Source organism: Canis aureus, chromosome 3 (assembly GCF_053574225.1).
Source record: "Canis aureus isolate CA01 chromosome 3, VMU_Caureus_v.1.0, whole genome shotgun sequence".
NCBI lineage: Eukaryota > Metazoa > Chordata > Mammalia > Carnivora > Canidae > Canis > Canis aureus.
The window spans coordinates 80902516-80924089 of record NC_135613.1 but is presented as its reverse complement, the minus strand read 5'-3'; the positions used below and the strand labels follow the sequence as shown (position 1 = coordinate 80924089).

At 44.8% G+C, this 21574-nt stretch overlaps 2 protein-coding genes across 2 annotated transcripts in view; one reads left to right on the top strand and one right to left on the bottom strand.

Moving 5' to 3' along the window:
• FAM118B (family with sequence similarity 118 member B) overlaps nt 1–4997 on the bottom strand; it is a 46637-nt gene extending 41640 nt beyond the window's left edge. The window contains exon 1 of the mRNA XM_077894112.1: nt 4895–4997. The gene's annotated coding sequence lies outside the window, so the exon portion shown is untranslated. The remainder of the gene's footprint in view (nt 1–4894) is intronic.
• Nucleotides 4998–5063: 66 nt separating this feature from the next.
• Nucleotides 5064–16624, top strand: RPUSD4 (RNA pseudouridine synthase D4). The gene is made up of 7 exons (XM_077894109.1): nt 5064–5287; nt 5647–5812; nt 8225–8426; nt 12979–13072; nt 13149–13293; nt 14637–14734; nt 15298–16624. Exons 1-7 carry the CDS (start codon nt 5096–5098, stop codon nt 15535–15537), a joined length of 1137 nt encoding a protein of 378 aa, XP_077750235.1. The 5' UTR covers nt 5064–5095; the 3' UTR covers nt 15538–16624.
• The last annotated feature ends 4950 nt before the right edge of the window (nt 16625–21574 follow it).

Sequence of the window (21574 nt, the reverse complement as noted above, 5' to 3'; positions counted from 1 at the left end):
ATTAACTCACTCAATCCTTACAGTAGTCCTAAGGCAGATATGATCCACATTTCACAGGACAAAGAAGCTAAAGTGAGAGAGGTTAAGCAACTTGCACAAGGTTACACAGCTAGCAAATTGCAGAGCCAGGATTCTGAAACCACCTTTCTGTCTCCAAAGTGCAAGCTCTAATCCCGTGTGCTCTAAGCATCCTCAGGTACAGGCTGCACATCTCTTCTGAATGCCCACAGTTTTATTCTTCTAATTAAAAGAGCATTCATGATGTGTGGATTTTTCTTGAGTCTCGATTCAAACAAATCAACTACTTAAAAAGAGAGACCAACTGGAAAATTTGTCGACTGTTTGCTCAGTGATACTAAGAAAGTGGTGTGATAATGGCATTGTAGATTTTGTTAAAAATCAGCCCTTATCTTTTACAGACACTTACTAAAGTGTTTACAGATGGTTCAACACCGTCTGGGCGGTCAAGGTGCAGTGTAGAACAAGAGTGGCCCCGAGTTGGTTGGTAGAAGCTGGCTGATGGAAATCTAGGGTTCATTATCTTCTCTACTTCTATAAATGTTTGAAATTTACAATTAAAAAAAATGCATGATAAAAGAATTGAGAAAAAACATGGTATCAACAGTATTTGGGGAATAGTTATGAATGACTTTTTTCCCTACTCTATCTTACATGTTTTCTGTATTACTTTTTTAACGGAAAACAAACTATTTAAAGAAATTTTCTATCTTCTCTAAATAGGCAGAGCAAGATTGCCCATAATCTAATGAGGTCAAAGCACTGTGACAAAAACATTTCCCATCTCTTCATTAGTTAAGGACTTTTCACAAACTTTTAGAAAGATCACTTTGTAAGGATAGGTATGCTCTTCAAACTAGCCAAAACCATAAAGGCACATAAAAAAGAAATAAATTAGAGGCAGATTTAACAAACACAGTTAGCAATACAATTCCTTGGATAGTTAGAGCCTGGGTAAAGACCTTCATTGTGTAATACTGACTCTCTTAAATGGTCAAACAAGCAACGGGCTAGGGAGCTCCTTAGACTATTGAAGGGTCAGGTGGGGACCGGGCTCAGCTCAGCGACCAGGCCAGCTGTCTTCTGTGGGCAGACTCCAGTTTTCCTCCACGAAATAATTCTTTCCACATGTACCATGACATTAAAAAGTTGAGAAGTACTGGTTTAAGTCAGACCTGTCTTGAGCATCACTCAAAAGCCAAATAAAAATATAAGGAGGGAAATTAGTATAATGGAATCTCTTTAAAATGCGGACATGGGGGGGATCCCTGGGTGGCTCAGCGGTTTAGCGCCTGCCTTTGGCCCAGGGTGTGATCCTGGAGACCGGGGATCAAGTCCCACATCAGGCTCCCAGCATGGAGCCTGCTTCTCCCTCCTCCTGTGTCTCTGCCTCTCTCTCTCTCTCTCTCTGTCATAAATAAATAAATCTTAAAAAAAAGTAGAATGCTGACATGGAAAAAAGAACTAACACCCATATTATGGGTATATAACACTGTTTTAGAAAACCACTGTTTTCTAGTATTTTTTCTTTTATCTGCACTCCCTCTCATGGAAATCTTAAGGTACATTCCAACACTACTCAATAAGGTGACCTCCAAATAATAAATGTTAGCTCAGTGGCATAAGGTTAAATTCTGGGGACAAGAGCAGAATCCTGATTCTCTGTGGTTATGCTAAATGTATGCAAGATAAATCTGAAATAAATTCCACTTAAGAAAGTTCTTAAGTGTCACTAGAAAATCTTCAAAGAATAGAAGCTTGGAGCTATAAGGATCTTCTTTTAATTAATTAATTAATTAATTTTTTTTTTTTTTTAAGGATCTTCTTTTAAAAGACAGAAAACTGAGTCCAAATTACTTGCTCAGGTTCACCAGCAGCTGAGCTGGGACTAGTCCCCAAGATCGCAGCTGCCAGTAACTGCACTTTCCAGGACACCTCCAAGGGGCTCCTGCTAATTGCTTCTTTGAATCTAAAACCATAAAAGGATATCCAAGTACTTCCTGCTCTTAACTGAATTGTTGGTTAATCTGCAACCTGCAAATCAATGTTTGAGAAGCCAGAAACCAACCTCATGCTGCTAATTAATCTTAACTCTGTGATATTTAAACACAAGTTCTTTTATTAGTCACTCAATGTTTTTGAAATAAAAAGGCGACTGTGTTCTTGCACAGATCAGGAAATAGCCTCAAATACAAATCTTCAGATACTTCTTTAAATAGTTATGTTGGGGGAACACATTATGACTTGTCAAAATCTATGTAAATAAGTCATGCTTGTACTCTCTAAGAAAGAGGATACCACTAGACATCACTATAGAATTTTCTTCCTTGTACTAAGACAACAGTACAGACAAGAACAGTCCCCAACCAAAAAGAGACTGTGACATTGGTGCTGAAGTAGAAAAATGAACTGCCTAAAATAAAATCAATTGAACGAGAAGAGGAAGGAGGTAACCTAACATTAAAACAAGACAGCATATTTGCATAACTTCTTGTATATACAGAAAGCAACACTACTTTAAATAACCATATGCTAAAAACATTAAGATGTAACTTCTGTACCCATTTTGACTAAAGCTGTAATGATAACAAGCAAACAAAACCTTTGAATCCTTCAAATATTTTACAGTTTCAAAAACAAAAACCTGAAAAACTTTTTTCTCCAGAAAAAAAGTGACCAGTGTTTTTATTCTTAGGCACTATAATGTGTACCTTGGTTACCCTGAAACCCAAGAACACAAGCTCTGTGTCACCAGCATTGACATCTGAGTTGTTCTTCATTTGTTCCCTGACAGAGAACGCCAATTCTGCAAGAACAGGTGTCATTTCTTGAATGCACAAGGTAAGGGGGGAAAAAGCCCTTACACAAAAAACACAAAAGTCCTATACCTAAAACAAGTTTGTAATTAACAATATAATTTTAGACCCTCACATTCACATTTCAGAGCCTTGGAAAAGGAGGCTTCCCGGACCTAAGCGAAATTAGTAAAATCAGTACCTGGGTCTGCAGCATATCATTAAGAGGTAACAATTCTCAAGTATTATAGATCTGTATTTTATCTGTGAATTTGCAGAAGAAAAAAAAAAAAAGAGATAGTTTCCCAACCTCCCTCAGGATTCTTCGAATTTATATCCTGATCACCTGTCTTATTACAGAAACATACACAAGCCTTCCTCCCTGCGGATTACAAACACTTTTCCTCCAATCTTCAGATCAAAAATTGACAGAAAGAAGACAATTCAAATGTTCAGACCCATCTAACATATCTCTGTGATGCACTGCGGCCATCTAAGGAATGAGTATTTGTGAGTTTACTCTGTGGCCTGATGTGGGTGGGGATTACAAAGAAACCAGGAGCGAATCCTCAAGGGACTGAGGACTGAGACTTCAACAGCAGCTTCAACGATACAACCTGACCTGTGCTCAAAATCAATTCAGACTCAGGGACGCCCAGGTGGCTCAGCCTTTGGCGCCTGCCTTTGGCCCAGGGTGTGATCCTGGAGTCCCGGGATGGAGTCCCAAATGGGGCTCCCTGCATGGAGACTGCTTCTCTCTGTATCTCTCATGAATAAATAAATAAAATCTTAAAAAAATATATCAATTCAGACTCCAAGAACGGTACAGTGTTGGGGGGGAAGACCACTGGATGAAGCATCACCTCCTTCCCGATCCCTAGACTGCAGCATCCCCGCTCATCCACCGGCTCTCAAAGCCCTCTTCAATCTGTCCTGCGTTCAGTAACTGCCAGATTCATTTCTAGAATTCAAGGAGCCTCTCTGCTGCTCAAGAAGCTTCAGACACTCCCCATGACTTCCAACATCTAGCTCAAACCCTTCTCCAACTTACGAAGTCTCCTACCGGTCAGATCCACTTCACCTGTTCAACTTTATTTGCTGCCCAACATGGTTCCCTTCTGCCAATCCCTTTCGGAGGGGTGACACGCAAACCTAGTCCCACCACCTGCTGGAACTCAAGGAGCCTCCATCCTCCGCGGTCTTAAAAAAAAAAAAAAAATTGCGTCCTCTAGTGTCGGTACAGGTCCATTAGTTTTCTGAACACCCCCTCCGAGCTCGCCGTTAGGTTCCTTAACAAATGGCAGGTAGGTCCCAAGATGTTTTTCACATTATCACCCCAAACAGAGGTTCATCCTTCCAGGCACCCCTCGGTGAAATCACAGGACAACTGCTTACACTGGGGCGTGCGAGTTCCAACACTGCACCTCGTAAGAGAGGGAGAGAGGGGGGTTTGGGGCGGTTGCAAAGTAGGGAGGGGGAAAATGAAGGGGGGAGGGGAGGGGATGGGAGAGGAGGTCCGCGCTCCGTATTGTCAGTGTTTTCTTTGGAAGGAGCAAGGAGAACGTAGGGGGAGAGGAGACTCCAGAAAATGCATGCTTGAGGCAGAAGAGAAGAAACTCAAGGTACGCCGCAGGTCGGAATACGGGCTGGGGGGGGGGGGGGCCCTGGCTTAACGGAAGGGTTCCCCATCACCCCCGGGAGAGCACAGGTTGCAACCTGAAACAAAGAGGAGGTGAGGGGTGGAGAGCCTACAGAGATCCGGGCATCTCCGAAGGTCGAACGGCGAGGAAATGAGAGGCGACACGACGCGTCCCCCGGGGGCCTGGCCGGGCACCAGGGATGTGGTTGCCAAGAGGGACGAGGCAGGCGCCCGGGAAGGCTCCGGGACGAGCGTTTATGGGGCATCGCTTCCACGGGGCGCGGGGGCGGGGAAGTGGTTTTGAGCGCGATCTCCTCCCAGAGGGACAAACGGCTCCCAGTGCAATGCTCTCCGAGAACGGAATCCCCGGAGACGCGAAAACGTTAAAGCGTTGGGAGAACCGGCATTTCCCAGCCCCAGCCCGGCTTCCCAACACACTCACCGAGTCTCCTCCAAACGCCACCGCTCCAGCTGCAGCTACCGGCCGGCGCAGCCGCACTCAGCGCGCACCGCCCCACGTGACTGCCCCAGGCCCCGCCCCCGCCCGCCCCACGTGACCCTTCGGCCCCGCCCACTCCATCCTCCCTTCAGCTCCCCCCTCTAAGGCACGTGGTCTCGGCTCGCCCCGCCCCTTTCGGAGAAGATGGCGGCGCCCATGTGTAATGCGCCGGGCCTCTGGCTGCGATGCTCCGGGCGGCGGCGTGTCGGCGGTCTCTTTACTCTCGTCTCAAAGCCATTTTGTTCGGCCGCTGCTGCGCCTGGGACCCTGAGTGCCCAGCGATTAGCGGAGAAGCTTCGAGCCCAGAAACAGGAACAGAAGACGAAGAAGCAGCTGGTGAGTCCGAAAGGACCACAACTCCCAAGAGGCATTGCGTTCACTGGTTCCCAGCCTGGGGTGGGGGGGAGGTAGGGGGGCCCTCCGGCAGGTGTTAGGTGGATGTGGAAGACCTGTGGGAGAACGGCGGGAGGGATGAGGACGGCGCCGCGTCTTTCCGCGGGTGGGGGCTTCGGCTTCTGCCACGGCCCTGCCCTCTGCGTGGAGGCGGGTGAGACGGGCACCGCTGCTCCCGAAGCATTCGGGGAAGGCGCCGGCCCCGCGCAGAGGCAGTCATCCCCAACCCCAACCCCAGTTGTCACCCGGACTTCTCGAAGGTCTTCAGCAGCCTTTCCCTGTGGCTCCTTCTCTCTCCCTAGGCGCCCACTAGCCCTGTTCAGCGGAGAGTGCACGAACTGGTGCGGTTCACACAGCAGCTGCAGCGAGTCCACCCCAACGTGCTTGCCAAGGCGCTGAGCCGCGGCGTTCTGCACCAAGACAAGGATCTCGTGGTCATCAACAAACCCTACGGTCTCCCGGTGCATGGTAAGGACCTCGCGGGAAAAGGAGTTTGGTGCGGGGGTGGGGTGGGGGAGCTGCTTCTGTTTTCAGTACAACTAGGGGCAACTCTGACACCTCACTTGTGGGGCTCCTCGGAGCCTTGCGCTCAAAAGAACTAAGCTTTTGTGGAGCTGTATATAAGGCACTACTGAAGACGCAGAGATAGGAAAGACGGTCTCTGCATTCCCAAACATTTGACAGTCAGCAGTGATTTATGGAATGCCCTGCGTCCAGACCCCTACAGAGATTTTTACAGAGAAATACTAAATGTGTGGTTCTTGTCTTCATATTATTTTCCATCAAGACTGGGAAAGAATGGGGCTCCTGGGTGGCTTAATGGTTGAGCATCTGCCTTTGGCTCAGGTCATGATCTCAGGGTCCTGGGATCGAGTCCCTCATCGGGCTCCCCCGCAGGGAGCCTGCTTCTCCCTCTGCCTGTGTCTCCGCCTCTCTCTGTGTCTCTCTCATGAATAAATAAATAAAATCTTAAAAAAAAAAAGACTGGGAAAGAAGAAATGATTGTAAGAAAAAAATATATGGTACTTAATATATTAAGCTTCCTGTTATTTCCCTTTCCAGCAATGACACCACTATATTTTAGCCTTTATTTGCAATTTTCCCACTTTCACTAAATTGCATCAATACGCTGTTCTGTTTTCAGCCTATCAATCTTCTGTGGCTAATGTGTTCTGATAGTTAATTAACTTCTATAAATAATAGTATTTTCATGTAATGGCTCCGAATTTGCTTCATCAAGTGTCTTTTTTTAACATGGTGATTTATTGCACAATTTTCTTCACATGATCCAGACTCTAATTTCATCAGTTAAGTCCAGACCAACGAAAATAGTCTGTCTTCATTGTACAAAGATCAGAAAATCTCAACCCACAAGCCCAAAACTGCAGTATAAATCGGTCAGCCACCTCAAGCCATGAGTGGGGACGGAATAACTTGAGAGAAATCATATCTTATCCTGTACATGAGCAGGGATCAAAGGATCAGATAAGGACCACCTAAGCATGCAGAAACTCCAATTACAGAGACCAACATGAAAACTCTTATAAAAGTGGAATTTCAGTTAAAGCAAAAATTAAACTGCCCTGTAAAGAGGTGTCCAGTACTGAAAACATATGCAGGATCCATGTACACAGAAACATATAAACTTTATAGAAGATAACTTCCTTTAAAGAGTTCATAGAAATTGCAAACTACAGAAGATATTCATGTTGTAAAATCTAAGGGCCAAAAAAATATGTAACAAATTATGTATTTGTGATATGATACTAAAAAAGGATATGTGTGAGTGTGCACATAGGACACCCACAATGCCCAGAGCTTAATGGACGCTGAAGTGTTTCTGAATAAATGTTGAATGTAGTTGTCTAAAACAGCTAAATGAGACAGGAAAGATTGACAGAAAAAAATGCATTTGGGAAAGAGATTTGCTGGGGGAAAAGACATAGCTGAGCTAAAAGAATGCTTTTTGGGGAGGTATGGAGAAAAGCATAAAGACGAGTTAAGCCAGACATTGCCAAGTGTTCTGTGTGTTTTCTTCTTCTCTCTTAATCCTCCTCTTTCCATTCCCCATGAGACAATTATCTAGATATGTACAGTTTATGGATGAAAAAACAAGTTGGAAAGATTAAATAATCTATTCAGGGTCAATAGCTAGTAGGCATAGAAAAGAACTGGAACATCTCACCTAAAGTCCATCTTCTTAGCTCTTCTGTAATGCCTCAGGAGAACCTCACAGTTTTGTATTTATCATTCATGTTTACTTGGTAAATTTTCTTTTCCTTTTTTCTTTTTTTTTTTAATAAATTTTTTTTAATAAGTTTTTTTTAAATAAATTTTTTAAATAAATTTTTTAATAAATTTATTTATTCATGAAAGTCTCAGAGAGAGAGGCAGAGACATAGACAGAGGGAGAAGCAGGCTCCATGCAGGGAGCCTGATGCGGGACTCAATCCCAGGACCCCAAGAGCAAGGCCTGAGCCACGCAGGTGCCCCCTTGGTAAATTTTCAAGCCTTCGTTTATATAGTAAAATATCAGATCTCCTTATTTTGATTGCTGATTTTATTATGAGTATTCAAGTAGATAAATAAGAAGGTGTATGTCTGAGGAAAAAGCCACATGCTGGGACTGTGCTTCTCAAACTTTAATCGGCATGTGAGTCCCTTGAGTATCTTGTTAAAATACGGAGTTTGATTTAGTAGTATGGATTGGGGGCCTGAGATTCTTTTCCAGCAAGCTCCCTGGGCATACTGATGTTGCCAGTTCCTGGACCACATTTCAGAAATAAGGCTCTTGAAAATAATTGACTTTTTTTTCCCAGGTAGAATTCTTTGGTGGGATCTTTTACTAGCCACTAAAACCTCTGGCTCTTCCCTTTTTAGGTGGCCCTGGGGTCCAGCTCTGCATCAGTGATGTATTGCCTATCCTGGCAAAGATGCTTCATGGCCACAAGGCAGAGCCCTTGCATCTGTGCCACCGGCTGGACAAGGAGACTACAGGTGTAATGGTGTTGGCCTGGGAGAAGGAAGTGGCACATCAAGTCCAAGAGTTTTTTAGAACCCGTCAGGTGGCAAAGAAGTACTGGTATGAAGCCCATCGCTAGTAGTACAGTTGATGTAAATGAAGGCATCCTTTTATCTATTTGTCCATTCATATGGAAGGACCTCCTATTAAAGAGAAGGTACCATGATAAGACATGTGGGCCTATGAAAAGTATAGGAAACAGACTGAGTGCTTAAAATATTGGAGCACCTAGGTGACTCAGTTAAGTGTCAGCCTTCGGCTCTAGTCATGATCCTAGAGTCCTGGGATCGAGCCCCACATCGTGCTCCCTGCTCAGTGGTGAGTCTGCTTCTCCCTCTCCTGCCCCACGCCCTGCTTGTGCTCTCTTGCTCTCACTCTCAAATAAATACATAAAATCTTTAAAAAAAAAAAAAGAACATTGGAATCTGATAAAATAGTGGTTCCTAATTATGGTTGTACATAAAAATTAATGAAAATTAATTATACAAATAGTACACATTTCATTCCTGTGGTAAAATAGTCAAACAACAAAAATAAAGCCAAAAACTTGGAGAATCTACCCACTCTTCCATTGGGATGGTTTGGGTTTTATTCCTCTGGTCCTTACCCAATGTATTTATGTACAGGTCTCATGTATAGAGTGTGTGTGTGTGTGTGTGTGTGTGTATTACATTGTACTTCTTCCCCCCATTAACTGTGTCTTGGAGATTTTTCCATATTAGTGCATATAGGTGTATCTCCTTTTTTTTTTTAAATAGAAGAAAGATGAACAAAAGTGAAACCTTACTCCTGTCCCCTGTCTAGTCAATTTTCTTCCCCAGAGGTAATCACTATTCTACTTTCTTATGTAAACTTTAAGAGTCATATAGGCATGTGTAGGTGAATTATTATATGGCAAGATATTTTGCATTGCTTTCCATCTTGCTGCTTTTTACTTGGACAATATATCTTGAAGAGCCCCTTGTATGTACATTTAGAGCTCTATAGTATTCTGCTGTATGGCTATCTCATAATTTTCTTATTGTTGGTTATTTATTTAACTTCCCATTTTTCAGAGTCTATTGCAAAGAATATGTGATCATATCTTTTAAGACAGATTCCTAAAGATGGAATTGCTAGGTTAAAGAGTACACACATTTAATATTTGGTTTTTTTGTTGGTGGTGGTGATGGTTTCCCCTTTTTTTTTTTTTTTAAGATTTTATTTATTCATGAGAGGCACAGAGAGAGGCAGAGACACAGGCAGAGGGAGAAGCAGGCTCCTGTGGGGAGCCTGATGTGGGACTCAGTCTCAGGACCCCAACGTCAGGACCTGAGCTGAACACTTAACCGACTGACCCACCCAGGCTCCCCTCACACATTTAATATTTGAAGTAATTACTATTAGGTAGGCTAAGTTTTCCTCCCAATAGAGTAGTTGACCCCATGGGTTTTTTTTGAAGGTTTGCCACTATGATGAGTAAAAAAAACTGTTTTCTATTTCCCTGTGTACTAGTGATGTTATTTGTTTGCATGCTTATTTGGCTCGTGTGTTTTGAGTTTCCCTTTTTGTGAACAAACTTTATTTCTTTTGCCCAGTTATTTTTTATTTTCTATTTGATTTGTAAGTATTCTTTTTTATCTTTTGGATGTCAGTACTTTTTGTATTATAGATTCTGTAGCTACTTTGTGATCTTGGGAGCCTTCAAAACAATCTCTATGCTGAGACCCACCTACAGAGGTCCTGATTCTTAAGTCTGATGGGTGTGGGCATCTCTATTTTTTAAAAGCTTCACAAATGACTCTGCTGTGGAATCAAATGGGTAAGGAGCACCGTAATAAGAGATTATAGATAGTGGAAGAGATTTAGCATAGTATCTAAGAGTTCAATAAGATCTTGTAGAACTGAGGATCCCTGGGTGGCGCAGCGGTTTAGCGCCTGCCTTTGGCCCAGGGCACAATCCTGGAGTCCCGGGATCGAGTCCCATGTCGGGCTCCCGGCATGGAGCCTGCTTCTCCCTCCTCTGTTTCTGCCCGCCCCCCTACAATCAATCAATCAATCAATCAATCAATCAATAAAATAAAATAAAATAAAATCTTAAAAAAAAAAGATCTTGTAGAACTGTCAGCCGTGCCATTTACAGCATGGGTCCTAAGGCAAGTTATTAATTAAACTTCTCTAAGCTTTGTCTTCATATGAAAAATGAGAATAATGTAGTTTATTTAGGAGAGAGTTAAATGAGACAATGCATGTGAAGTGTTTAACACAGTGCATAGCTCCTAGTAAAAGCTGAAAGACAGAAAATTGAGACTATGTTATGTATGCAAGTAACCCAAATGTAAGGCTGTCAGAAGTGTTGGGGAGCCTGGGTGGCTCAGTCAGTTATGTCTGACTAATTTTTTTTTTTTTAAGATTTTATTTATTTATTCATGAGAGACATAGAGAGGCAGAGGGAGAAGCAGGCTCCGTGCAAGGAGCCTGATATGGGGCTCAATCCCGGAACTCCGGCATCACTCCCTGATCCAAAGGCAGATGCTCAACCGCTGAGCCACCCAGGCGTTCCAAGTGTCTGACTCTTGATTTGGGCTCAGGGTCCTGGGATCAAGCCCCTTATTGGGCTCCGTGCTCAGCAGGGAGTCTGCTTCGGGATTCTGTTTCTCTCTTCCTCTGCCCCTCTCCCCACATGCATGCTCTCTCTAAAATAAGTCTTTTTAAAAAGCATTATATTATTTGTGAGAATTGTTTATGAAAGTTTAGAATCGATAACCATTCTCATCATGCTTCTTGGAGAAATTGAAATCCATTAATTGTGTCTTGATGAATGAATAGGATTTGATAGATGAGCTGGAGAACTGTTATAAATTGTGAGAATGGCGTACACAAAAGAATAAGGCATGCGGTCTAGTTTGGAGTGGGGAATGGTGACAGATAATGCTGGAAAGGTATATCGTAGCCTAGTTAATGATGGCCTTAAATACCAGGTGCAGGAGGTAGAAGTCAGAAGTAGACCATAGTTGGCAACTGATTAGCATTTACTGACTTACTATGATAATGACTTGTTACAGTTATTTGTTTGAATCTTTTTTTTTAATATTTTATTTATTTAATCAGGAGAGACACACAGAGAGAGGCAGAGGCACAGGCAGAGGGAGAAGCAGGCTTCATGCAGGGAGCCCGACGTGGGACTCAATCCTGGGTCTCCAGGATCAGGCCCTGGGCTGAAGGCAGCGCTAAACCGCTGAGCCACCTGCCCAGTTTGATTCTTACTAGACTATCCTTGAATTCCTTGAGAGTGGGGATGTTTGTCCTCTTCATCTATATAGAACTAGTACCCACTTAAATCAATGCCTCCTTATATGTGTGGAGAATGTAGTGGGTAAACGTTTTGGGGCAGTAGTGTAATGTCAATTAGGAAGAATGAGCTAGCAATTAAAACTCAATTTAAGTATGAGAAAATATATCAAATAGTAGCCCAAACTGCTACCAACCTGAAGTGAGGTGTCTAGGGTGGGAAATGTACGAGTGTGCTTTTGACGCCTTGGTCAGTGATTCTCTGATAGTCTACCAGGTACTCAGGAGGACTCCTTTGTGATTGACCTAGAAGAGGCATAAACGTTAAGGATAGACTAAAGGGTCTTCTCTACCCATCTCTGACATGACAAAAGGTGACTTCCAACAAAAGTGATTTAGAATGGTTATTGAGTTATGGTGGTCGTTTCTGTGACTTTGAGCAGTTTCCCTCTATTTGTCTACCTGGCAAATTGGGCAGGAGTGGTCCTGTGAATTTTTCATCCTGTTCATTCGTTTCCTTGTTCATTTGTTTCATGTGCAGTCAGAAATTGACCATCTTTTAAAAAACAGGATATAAAAAATAAAAAGAAACAGGATACATGGGGATCCCTGGGTGGCTCAGCGGTTGAGCGTCTACCTTCAGTCCTGGGGTCCTGGGATCGAGTCCCGCATTGGGCTCCCTGCATGGAGCCTGCTTCTCCCTCTGCCTGTGTCTCTGACTCTGACTCTCTCTCTCTCTCTCTCTCTCTCTCTGTGTGTGTCTCTCATGAATAAATAAAATCTTTAATTAAAAAAAAAAAAAACAGGATACAAAACCATATTACCCTAATTTCGTTTTAGACTATACATACTCATTTTGGGATTGCCTGGGTGGTACAGTTGGGTAAAGCACCTGACTCTTGGTTTCAGCTCAGGTTGTGATCTCAGGGCTGTGAGATCAAGCCCCACACTCAGCTCAGAATCTTCTTGGGGTTTTTTCTCTCTTCCTTTGCTCCTCTCCTCCCAAATAAATAAATCTTTTTTAAAAATTTTTAAAAAAAACTATATATATTCGTTTTTTAAAGGCTGAAATGAAAGACCATGTTATTAACATAATTATTTTAATTTTTCTGGTTTTTTTCCCCCAAATATCCTATAATTAGCATACGTTACCTTAGTAGTAAAAAAGATAAGCTTATAAGATGAACACCCAGCTCTCAGTGACAGATCACTTGGGATGCTCCAGTCTTAAGAACTGCGCACAGTAGTGCAGAAGGTCCAGTATTAAAGCCTCTAAGTAGCCGAATCTGAGGTGATCCCCCCTCACCTGTGGTTTAGACAAGGGTCTGTGTGTCGTCCCCAGGGCCATCACTGTGCGCGTCCCGGTGCCCTCAGCAGGAGTCGTGGATATCCCCATCACCGAGAAGGCGGTGCAGGGTCAGCAGCAGCACTACAAGGTGAGTGAGCCATCACCCAGAGGCTTGGGTTTTCTGCGCTTCCTTTTCAACCATATCTTGATTTCTTTGGCTTCAGATGACGCTGTCTCCAGACTACCGCATGGACAATGGGAAGATGGTGAGAGTACGCAGCAACAGGAACGCACATATTGCCGTGACTCAGTACCATGTGCTGAGCAGCACTCTGTCCTCCGCCCTCGTGGAGCTCCAGCCTATTACCGGTGAGGGGCCACCTTTCCGCAGTGGGACGGCGGACTCCCAGGGCCACTGAGCTTCATCCAGGGCCTTGTACTGGGTTCTGCCCTTCTTCTGAGCAGCTGGTGTTGTGAGAGGGCTGGAATTGCAGCTGACATGTTGCAGAGTGTGCTTCTGGTGCCAGTCTGAGGCTGGGAACTCCAAGAGGGATGACTGTTGAAAAATAGGGGGTAGCAGAAAGATCTAAATAATCTGCTTACATTTATTTAAAAATTTGCAAAGCGATTTCTCAAAAAGTTAAACATAACATTACCATATAATTCAGCAATCCTCAAGAGTATCTATCCAAGAGAATTGAAAGCAGGGATCAGAAAGATAACGTGTACACCAGTGTTCATGGCAGCGTCACTCTCAGTAGCCAAAAGGTGAACCCAACCCAAATGTCCATCACCAGATGAATGGATAAACAAAATGTGGCCTACACATATTATTCAGTCTTGAAAAGGAAGGAAATTCTGACACCTTCCACAACATGGATGGACTTTATGCCAAGTGAAAGAAGCCAACACAGAAGGACGAATATCTCATGATTCCATTTATGAAATACCTAGAGTACTCAAATTCAAAGACAAAGTAGAAGGGGGAAGGAATGGGGAGTGATTGTTTAATTAGGTCAGGGTTTCAGTTTGGGAGGATGAAAAAGTTCTGGAGATGGGTGGCGGCAATGGTTGCACAACAATGTAAAGGTACCTAATGCCACAGAACTGCACAGTTAAAAATGGTTAAGATGAGAAATTTTATGTCACGAATGTTTTCCTACAATGAAAAAATGTGCAAAGCGCTACTATTTAGCATAATTTAATAGTGTTATTCAAGGAACAAAATAAAACAAGGGGCACCTGGATGACCCAGTTGGTTAAGCATCCAACTCTTGATTTTGACTCAGGTCACAATCTCAGGGTTGTGAGATTGAGCCTCCCCAGGCTCTGCACTGAGCGTGGAGCCTGCGTGGGATTCTCTCTCTCCTTCTCCCTCTGCCCTCCCCCCACCCCTGCTCTCTTGCACACGTGGTTGCTCTCTCTCTAAAAAAAAAAAACAAAAAGCAGAGAGAGATACCAAGTTGATGATACTGGTTATCTGTGGTGCAAAGGGGACTGAGGGGGAGGAGAACTTACAGGCTCAACAGCATGTAGAATGTTTATTTCCTCATAGCTTACAGTTTGTTCTGTTATTCTTTATACTTTATGGCAGGGTGGGGCTTTGCCAGTTTTACCATGCTTCAATTTAATATGGTGAGAAACAGATGTGACCCACAGTATGGTTACTGTAGCTACTGAAGTTTTCTCTCTCTTTTTTTTTTTTTGTAAAGGAATAAAACATCAGCTTCGAGTTCATCTGTCTTTTGGATTGAATTGCCCAATCCTTGGTGATCACAAGTACTCAGACTGGAATAAGCTGGCCCCCCAGGTGATATTGGTTTGACCCAATGTGCAGCAGATAAGGGGGGTGACTTATGTTTTCCCCTCGTGGAACCCTGAAGTGAGTCACCACAAGGCTGTACTGATTGTCTTTAGACCTGGTACTCTACTAGTTACCTCTACTAGTTACCTAGATTAGAGAGAAACAGCTACTATTCTCATGGAGCTGCAGGATCTATTAGCAGAACCCTTACGTGTCAGTCCTTAGCCTCAGATTTTGTTAGGAGGCTGTGGGTGGGTTGGTAGAGGGGACTTTCTGCAGTCTTCAAGCAGCCTTTCATGCTATTGCAGAAGATCCATGGTGGGAACTTTTTTATCTCATGATGTTACAGCCCATTCTCTAGGACGGCCAAAGAACTGGCTGATAAGAGCTTCCCAGGTGTGGTGGTTTTTGTTTTCCCTGGGTTCTGAACTCTTCCTGGAAATGTCCCTGCAGCAGGCTGTCCACCTCTGTTCTTCCAGGGGAGTTAGCGCTGATTCCTTTAAGTGAAAGACCTCTGACCCTGTGTGCTGCTCCAGGCTGAACTGTTGGCTTGTCTTGTCTTTGTACAGAAGCTGTCTCTTGGTACCCTCAAGAAGCTAGGGCTGCAACAGACGAAGGCCCGCCACCTCCCCCTTCACCTGCACGCCCGCCAGCTGATCCTGCCAGCCCTGGGGTCCAGGAAGGAGGAACTCAGCTTGGTTTGCAAGCTTCCTCGCTTCTTTGTACTCTCCCTGAGACGCCTGGACTTACAGATGCCAAGTCAGGATCAAAATGGGGACGATGAAGCTGGACATCTGAGAGCACAGTGAAGACCTATGGGCAGTTTGGCCGTGAATCCTTCCCTTTGTTTAATGAACTTTGCTCACTTCTGACTTGGGACAGACTCCAGAAGACCCAGGTGTGGCAAGTGGAAGAAACCCAGCTGCTTCTGGACACTAATTTCCATTTGCTGAGACTTTGGCCACACTCTGGAAGAGCCTGCGGGAAGTATCCCTGCCTCAGAGTCTCCTCGCCCAGATGGAAGGGAGCCGAGGACCAGGCAGATGGGGTCAGTGATTGGAAAAGGAGAAGCTACAGCACAGATCTGTGCTCAGAACTGTTTATATCCAACAATAAAGCTCTTGATCTTTCAGGAAGGTTCCTATGGTTGGAGAGGCACGATGGTTATCTAACTGCTAGAGAGATTCAGAAGCAGTACGTCACTGTCCTTATGGACACTCAGGACCTATTAGCCAACCTCTCTGCTCCTGTTCAGTCTCGGATTTTGTGGACCTCTATCTAGAAGGCAGGATTCTCTCCAGCTGCAGCACGGGCGCCTGCCAAGAGGTGTTCGATAAGCAAGCAAAGGAGATGTAAATGGCAGGCCGGTATGAGGCCCTGGTGGGGAGCACTGTCCACAGAGGCCAGTTGTTAGCTCTAGCTGGGTGTGGCTCTGCGGAAGCAGCTTTTCTCTTTTTTCAGTCAGGAAACCCAGATAGAGTTGAGCCCTGAACAGCATTGAGGGGGTTGGGCGCACCGACCCCCCTGCATAGTCACAAGTCCATGTATAACTTTTGACTCTCCCAGAACTTAACTACCAAGAGCCTACTGTCGACGGAAAGCCTTGCCAATGACATGAACAGTTGATTAGCATGTATTTTGTATGTTATATATATTATGTGCTGTATTGTCACAGTAAAGTCAGCTAGAGAAAAGAAAATGTTATTAAAATCATAAGGGGCCCCCTGGGTGGCTCAGTTGTTTGGCACAGGTCGTGATCCGGGGTCCTGGATTCAAGTCCTGCATCGGGCTCTCTGCTCAGCAGGGAGTCTGCTTCTCCCTCTCCTTGTACCCCTTCACCCCACCTGTGCTCTCTCTGGGTATCTTTCTCTCTCAAATAAAATCTTTAAAAAAGAATCGTAAGGAAGAGAGAACACATTTACTTTACTATATTTATTGAAGAAAATTCATGTATAAATGACTTGCACAGTTCAAACCCACGTTGTAGGTGGATCAGCTAGCTGTACTTACATGAAAACTCCAAGTACATTGCTCACTGAAATGTGTAACAAATAGCTGTCCCCAAACCCAGGAGGTTACCAAGTCTGCCCCGTTTCCCTCTAGAACCCCTCTGAGGACATGCTTTCCTCTTTAACCTCACTACCTCTTCCTGAGAATCAGCTTCACTCCCTCCCTTCAACTAGGATAGGATAGTTCCCCCCAGAGACCAAACACAGAGGGGAGTGTTGAGACCTTCCCCAGGTCCCTAAGGTCAGAGCAGGGCAGGCTGGTTCTTAACTAGGACAGGGACACTGCAAAACACACCCTGAAGTTTCCTCAGTCCGCTGCCTAGGCTCTCCGGCTTCGGGGCTGCTTTTAGCTAGAGTGCCTTGTAGGATATACAAAGACAAACCTTATATCTGTTCTTGCAGAGCGTGCCACGGGGATGCGTACTCTATCCCAGTGGGGTGGAAAGTGCTGCTTGGTGCAGTGTAATTCCAACAATGCTCCACAAGACTCCTCTCCAGACACCAGCTGCAAGCTCAGGTGTTCCAGACGACCCCCCACCCTTCTGACCAGTCTAAGGGAGGAATGTTTTCCTCAATCTGTAACGGGTTCAAGGGATACAAGACCACTTGGCTCCAGGTTCAGCCCAAAGGCAGAGAGCGGTGGGGAGACAAGACAGGAATTCACCTGGGAAGACAGGGCTGACGTCACAAAGCCTGTCTCTCTGAAGTGCCGAAAATACTTTCAGGTTTATATAAGGAAAATATGGGACAGAGGTCAGTGGGTACGTGCAGGTGGGCAGTGAAGGGTCAGGTCAATCATTTGGGGTCAATCACGTGGGGTCTTGCTGGTGTCAGGGCATTTGTCACTGCTTGGGCGTGGGAGTAGTCTTGGTTCCCATCAGGGGATGCTTTGCCCACAGGGTCCTTTGTCTGAGTTCAGAGATAAGCTGGAAAGAATCAAGAAGTACCAGTTGAGGTCGACATAGAGGTATCAGCCCTCTTTCAAACCCCAGTCCCCGACTGGGTCTAAAAATTAAACTGACAAAATAATAGATAAACATACAAATTTGTGTGATGTAAGTTTTATGTGGCACGGGAGAGGTCTTCGTAATGAAATGAAGACGTGTATTCTTTTTTTTTTTTTTCAGCAGGCTGCACACCCAGCAGGGAGTCCAACACGGGGCTTGGACTCCTGACCCTGAGATCAAAGATCTGAGCTGAGATCAAGAGTTGGATGCTGGGCCCCTGGGTGGCTCAGTGGTTGAGCCTGTGCCTTCGGCTCAGGTCTTGATCCCGGATCCTGGGATCAAGTTCCACATTGGGCTCCCCACAGGGAGCCTACTTCTCCCTCTGCCTGTGTCTCTGCCTCTCTTTGTGTCTCTCATGAATAAATAAATAAATAAAATCTTAAAAAAGAAAAAAAAAAAGTTGGATGCTTAACTGACCAAGCCACCCAGGTGCCCCAGCCTTGTGTATTTTTCTGCTGGGTGTGATGAGGAGTGGACAGTCACAGAATATGGTAGGTTAAGGAGTGTGAGGTAACTGTACCCTGAGGGAAACTTAGCAAAGCTTGTTTGTTGGGATTCTTCTTGGCATCTCATTGTCTTTGGACAAAGGGGATTCTCCTTTCCTTTGGTGTAGAGAGAGCACCTCTCAGCGGAGGGTATGACCTGTTCCAGGGAAGAAGAATGAGGGGGTGAAGGGATCAAAGTGACCTTCCTGTTTCTGACATTTTCTCAAACTTCTTCAACTTAAAATATTCAGTGTGCCAAGGTGCCATATTTTGGGGTAGCATTTCCTGAACCCCATTGCCGAGTAGCTACGATTCAGGGTTGTCCGGTCTCCTCCTCAGGCTCAGTTAATCACTGGATTGACCCCCAAAGCTCAGGAAAGTGCTACTCTGGCTGTTTTATTAATAGCAATAAAAGGATGCAATTTGGGACCAGCCAAGAAGAAAGGGTGAGGTCTGGAAAGTCCCCAAACTTAAAGCTACTGTCCCCTCCCTGAGGAGTCAGGACACAGCACACTCTTCACACATGGACGTGTATTACCAACCAGGAAGGTCACTTAAGCTTCCACGTGGAGTTTTTGTTGGGGCTCATCCCTTCGGCATGATCGATCGCTGGCCAGATGATTGAACTCAATCTAGTTCCCCTCTTGGTCTCAAAGCCTCACCCTCCAATCACATGGTTGATCGTTTGGCAAAGGCCAGCTCCCTTCCTGAAACTACCAGGGAGGTCACGGAGTCACTTGTTACTACCAACCACCATGGTCCCCCATGATGGGGGACCCATCATGAATAACAAAGCTTCCTCCCAGAGACCAGAGACAAAGGCCAACAAATTCCTTGCAACATTCAGTTTCCTCTTTCCACCCCCAGCTCCCTTCCCATCCCTTCACCTTCCTGCCTTCCTGCCCGCCAGTGAGTGACAGCCTTGCCTTGGTGGCTGTCTATACAGATGTCCCCATCCGCTGGGGCCTCAGGGTCCTTCAGGCAAGCGACCTTGAGATATTTCTGTTCACTTCCTCCCTCGCATCCCACTCAGCACGGTCTTATCTGCTACAGTCCACAGCGGTGAGGGCTGATCTTAATCAGGAGTGAGCATGCAGTAAGGGGAAGCTCTTCTTCCATGGGCTTTTGCGCTCGCTGTGTAGACGCAGTCAGTGACTCGCACCCAGACACATCCTAAAAGCACCTGTAAGCCATGCCTTCTACCCCCCATCAGCATGTCCATACGCACAAACAACCCCCCTAGATGTGTCTACAGTCAGAAGCCCCATGTTATTCACACCACCTATTTAACAACCCTCTGGGCCCCCCAGACTAAGTCCCACTCTCACCCCTAGGGCGTTATTTGCCTGTACCCAGCTCACTGTCTGGGACTCCTCAATGGGCATGTGCAGAATGTTTTGTGCAGACACAGACATAGAGAAGGGAGACTGGTGAGGGGCCCATGCAATAGTCCAGATGAGCTGGGACAGGTTGAAAATGCAGCTCAGAAGTCCAGTGGTTAGGAGATGCCTGGGTGGCTCAGTGGTTGAGTGTGTCTGCTCAGAGCATGATCCCGGGGTCCTGGGATCGACTCCCGCATCGGGCCTCCCTGTAGGGAACCTGCTTCTCCCTCTGCCTGTGTCTCTGCCTGCCTCTGTGTGTCTCTCTTGAATAAATAAATGAAAATTTTTAAAAAGTCCAGTGGGTAGAACTTATCAAATATGGGGTAGAGGTTGAATCTAGGATGACCCAGGGAGTCTCTTTGACCAATTAGATGAGGTGAGTGGGCAAGAGAGGGAAGGAACAGGTTTTGGGGTGGCCCTCCCAATCCCATGTAAGTGCTTTATACTTTCACTCATCCACAGAGGGAGGAGTAGAGGATGGTCATTACCCTCGTGTTCCCAAAGCACCAATTGAGCCTCTGCCTGTCTTCATCATTGAGCACTTACTACAGAGCATCTTAATCGTTTCTTCTAATTGTATCTGCCTCTTTCCATCTGTGATCTTCTTGTGGACAGGCACCAAGTCCTTCAAATTAGTGTCTCTAGCCCCCAAGCCCGGCACCTGTAAACCCTCCAGAAGTACCACCAACCAGAGGCAGCCGTAGGAGTGGTTGGGGATGTAGTTCTCAGGCTCTAGAGCCAGATGGGCTTTGGGTTCAAATTCTGACTCTGCTATTCATTTGCTATGACAGTGAGTAATTTATTTAACTTACCTGAGCCTCAGTTCACTCACCTGCAAAATGGGTATAATAATAGTACTTGAATTAGTTATTTTAAGGATTAAATGAATTTGTATTAAATTCCTGACGTATTGTAAGAGCCCAATTAATGTAATATATTAGGTTGAGACAGATTAAATTTGCTATTTGAAAAACATCTCTTTTGAGATAAAAGTTCACATACTATACACTTCATCCATTTAAAGTGTATAATTCAATCGTTTTATAGTTACAGAATTGGACAACCATCTAACCTAATTTTAGAATATTTTCTTTTTTTTATTTGTTTTTATTGAAGTTCAATTTGCCAACATATAGTACGACACACTAATGCTCATCCCATCAAGTGCCCCCCTCAGTGTCTGTCACCCAGTCACCCCATCCCCCCACCTACCTCCCCTTCCGCAACCCTTTGTTTGTTTCCCAGAATTAGGATTCTCTCATGGTTTGTCTCCCTAATTTTTCCCACTCAGTTCCCTTCCTTTTCCTTATAATCCCTTTCACTATTTCTTATATTCCACGTATGAGTGAGACCATATGATGATTGTCCTTCTCCAATTGACTTACTTCGCTCAGCATAATACCCTCCAGTTCCACCCACGTCGAAGCAAATGGCTTCTAATGGCTGAGTAATATTCCATTGTATCTATAGACCACGTCTTCTTTACCCATTCATCTGTTGAAGGACATCGTGGCTTCTTCCAGAGTTTGGCTATTGTGGACATTGCTGCTATGAACACTGGGGTGCAGGTGTCCTGCTGTTTCACTACATCAGTATCTTTGGGTAAATACCCAGTAGTGCAATTGCGGGGTCATAGGGTAGTTCTATTTTTATTTTAGTTCTATTTTTAACTCTTTGAGGAACCTCCACACAGTTTCCCAGAGAGGCTGCACCAGTTCACATTCCCACCAACAGTTAAGAGGGTTCCCCTTTCTCCACATCCTCTCCAACATTTGTGGTTTCCTGTCTTGTTAATTTTCCCCATTCTCACTGGTGTGAGGTGGTATCTCATTGTGGTCTTGATTTGTATTTCCCTGATGGCAAGTGTTGTGGAGCATTTTCTCATGTGCTTGTTGGCCATGTCTATGTCTTCTTTGGAGAAATATCTTTTCATGTCTTCTGCCCATTTCATGATTGGATTTTT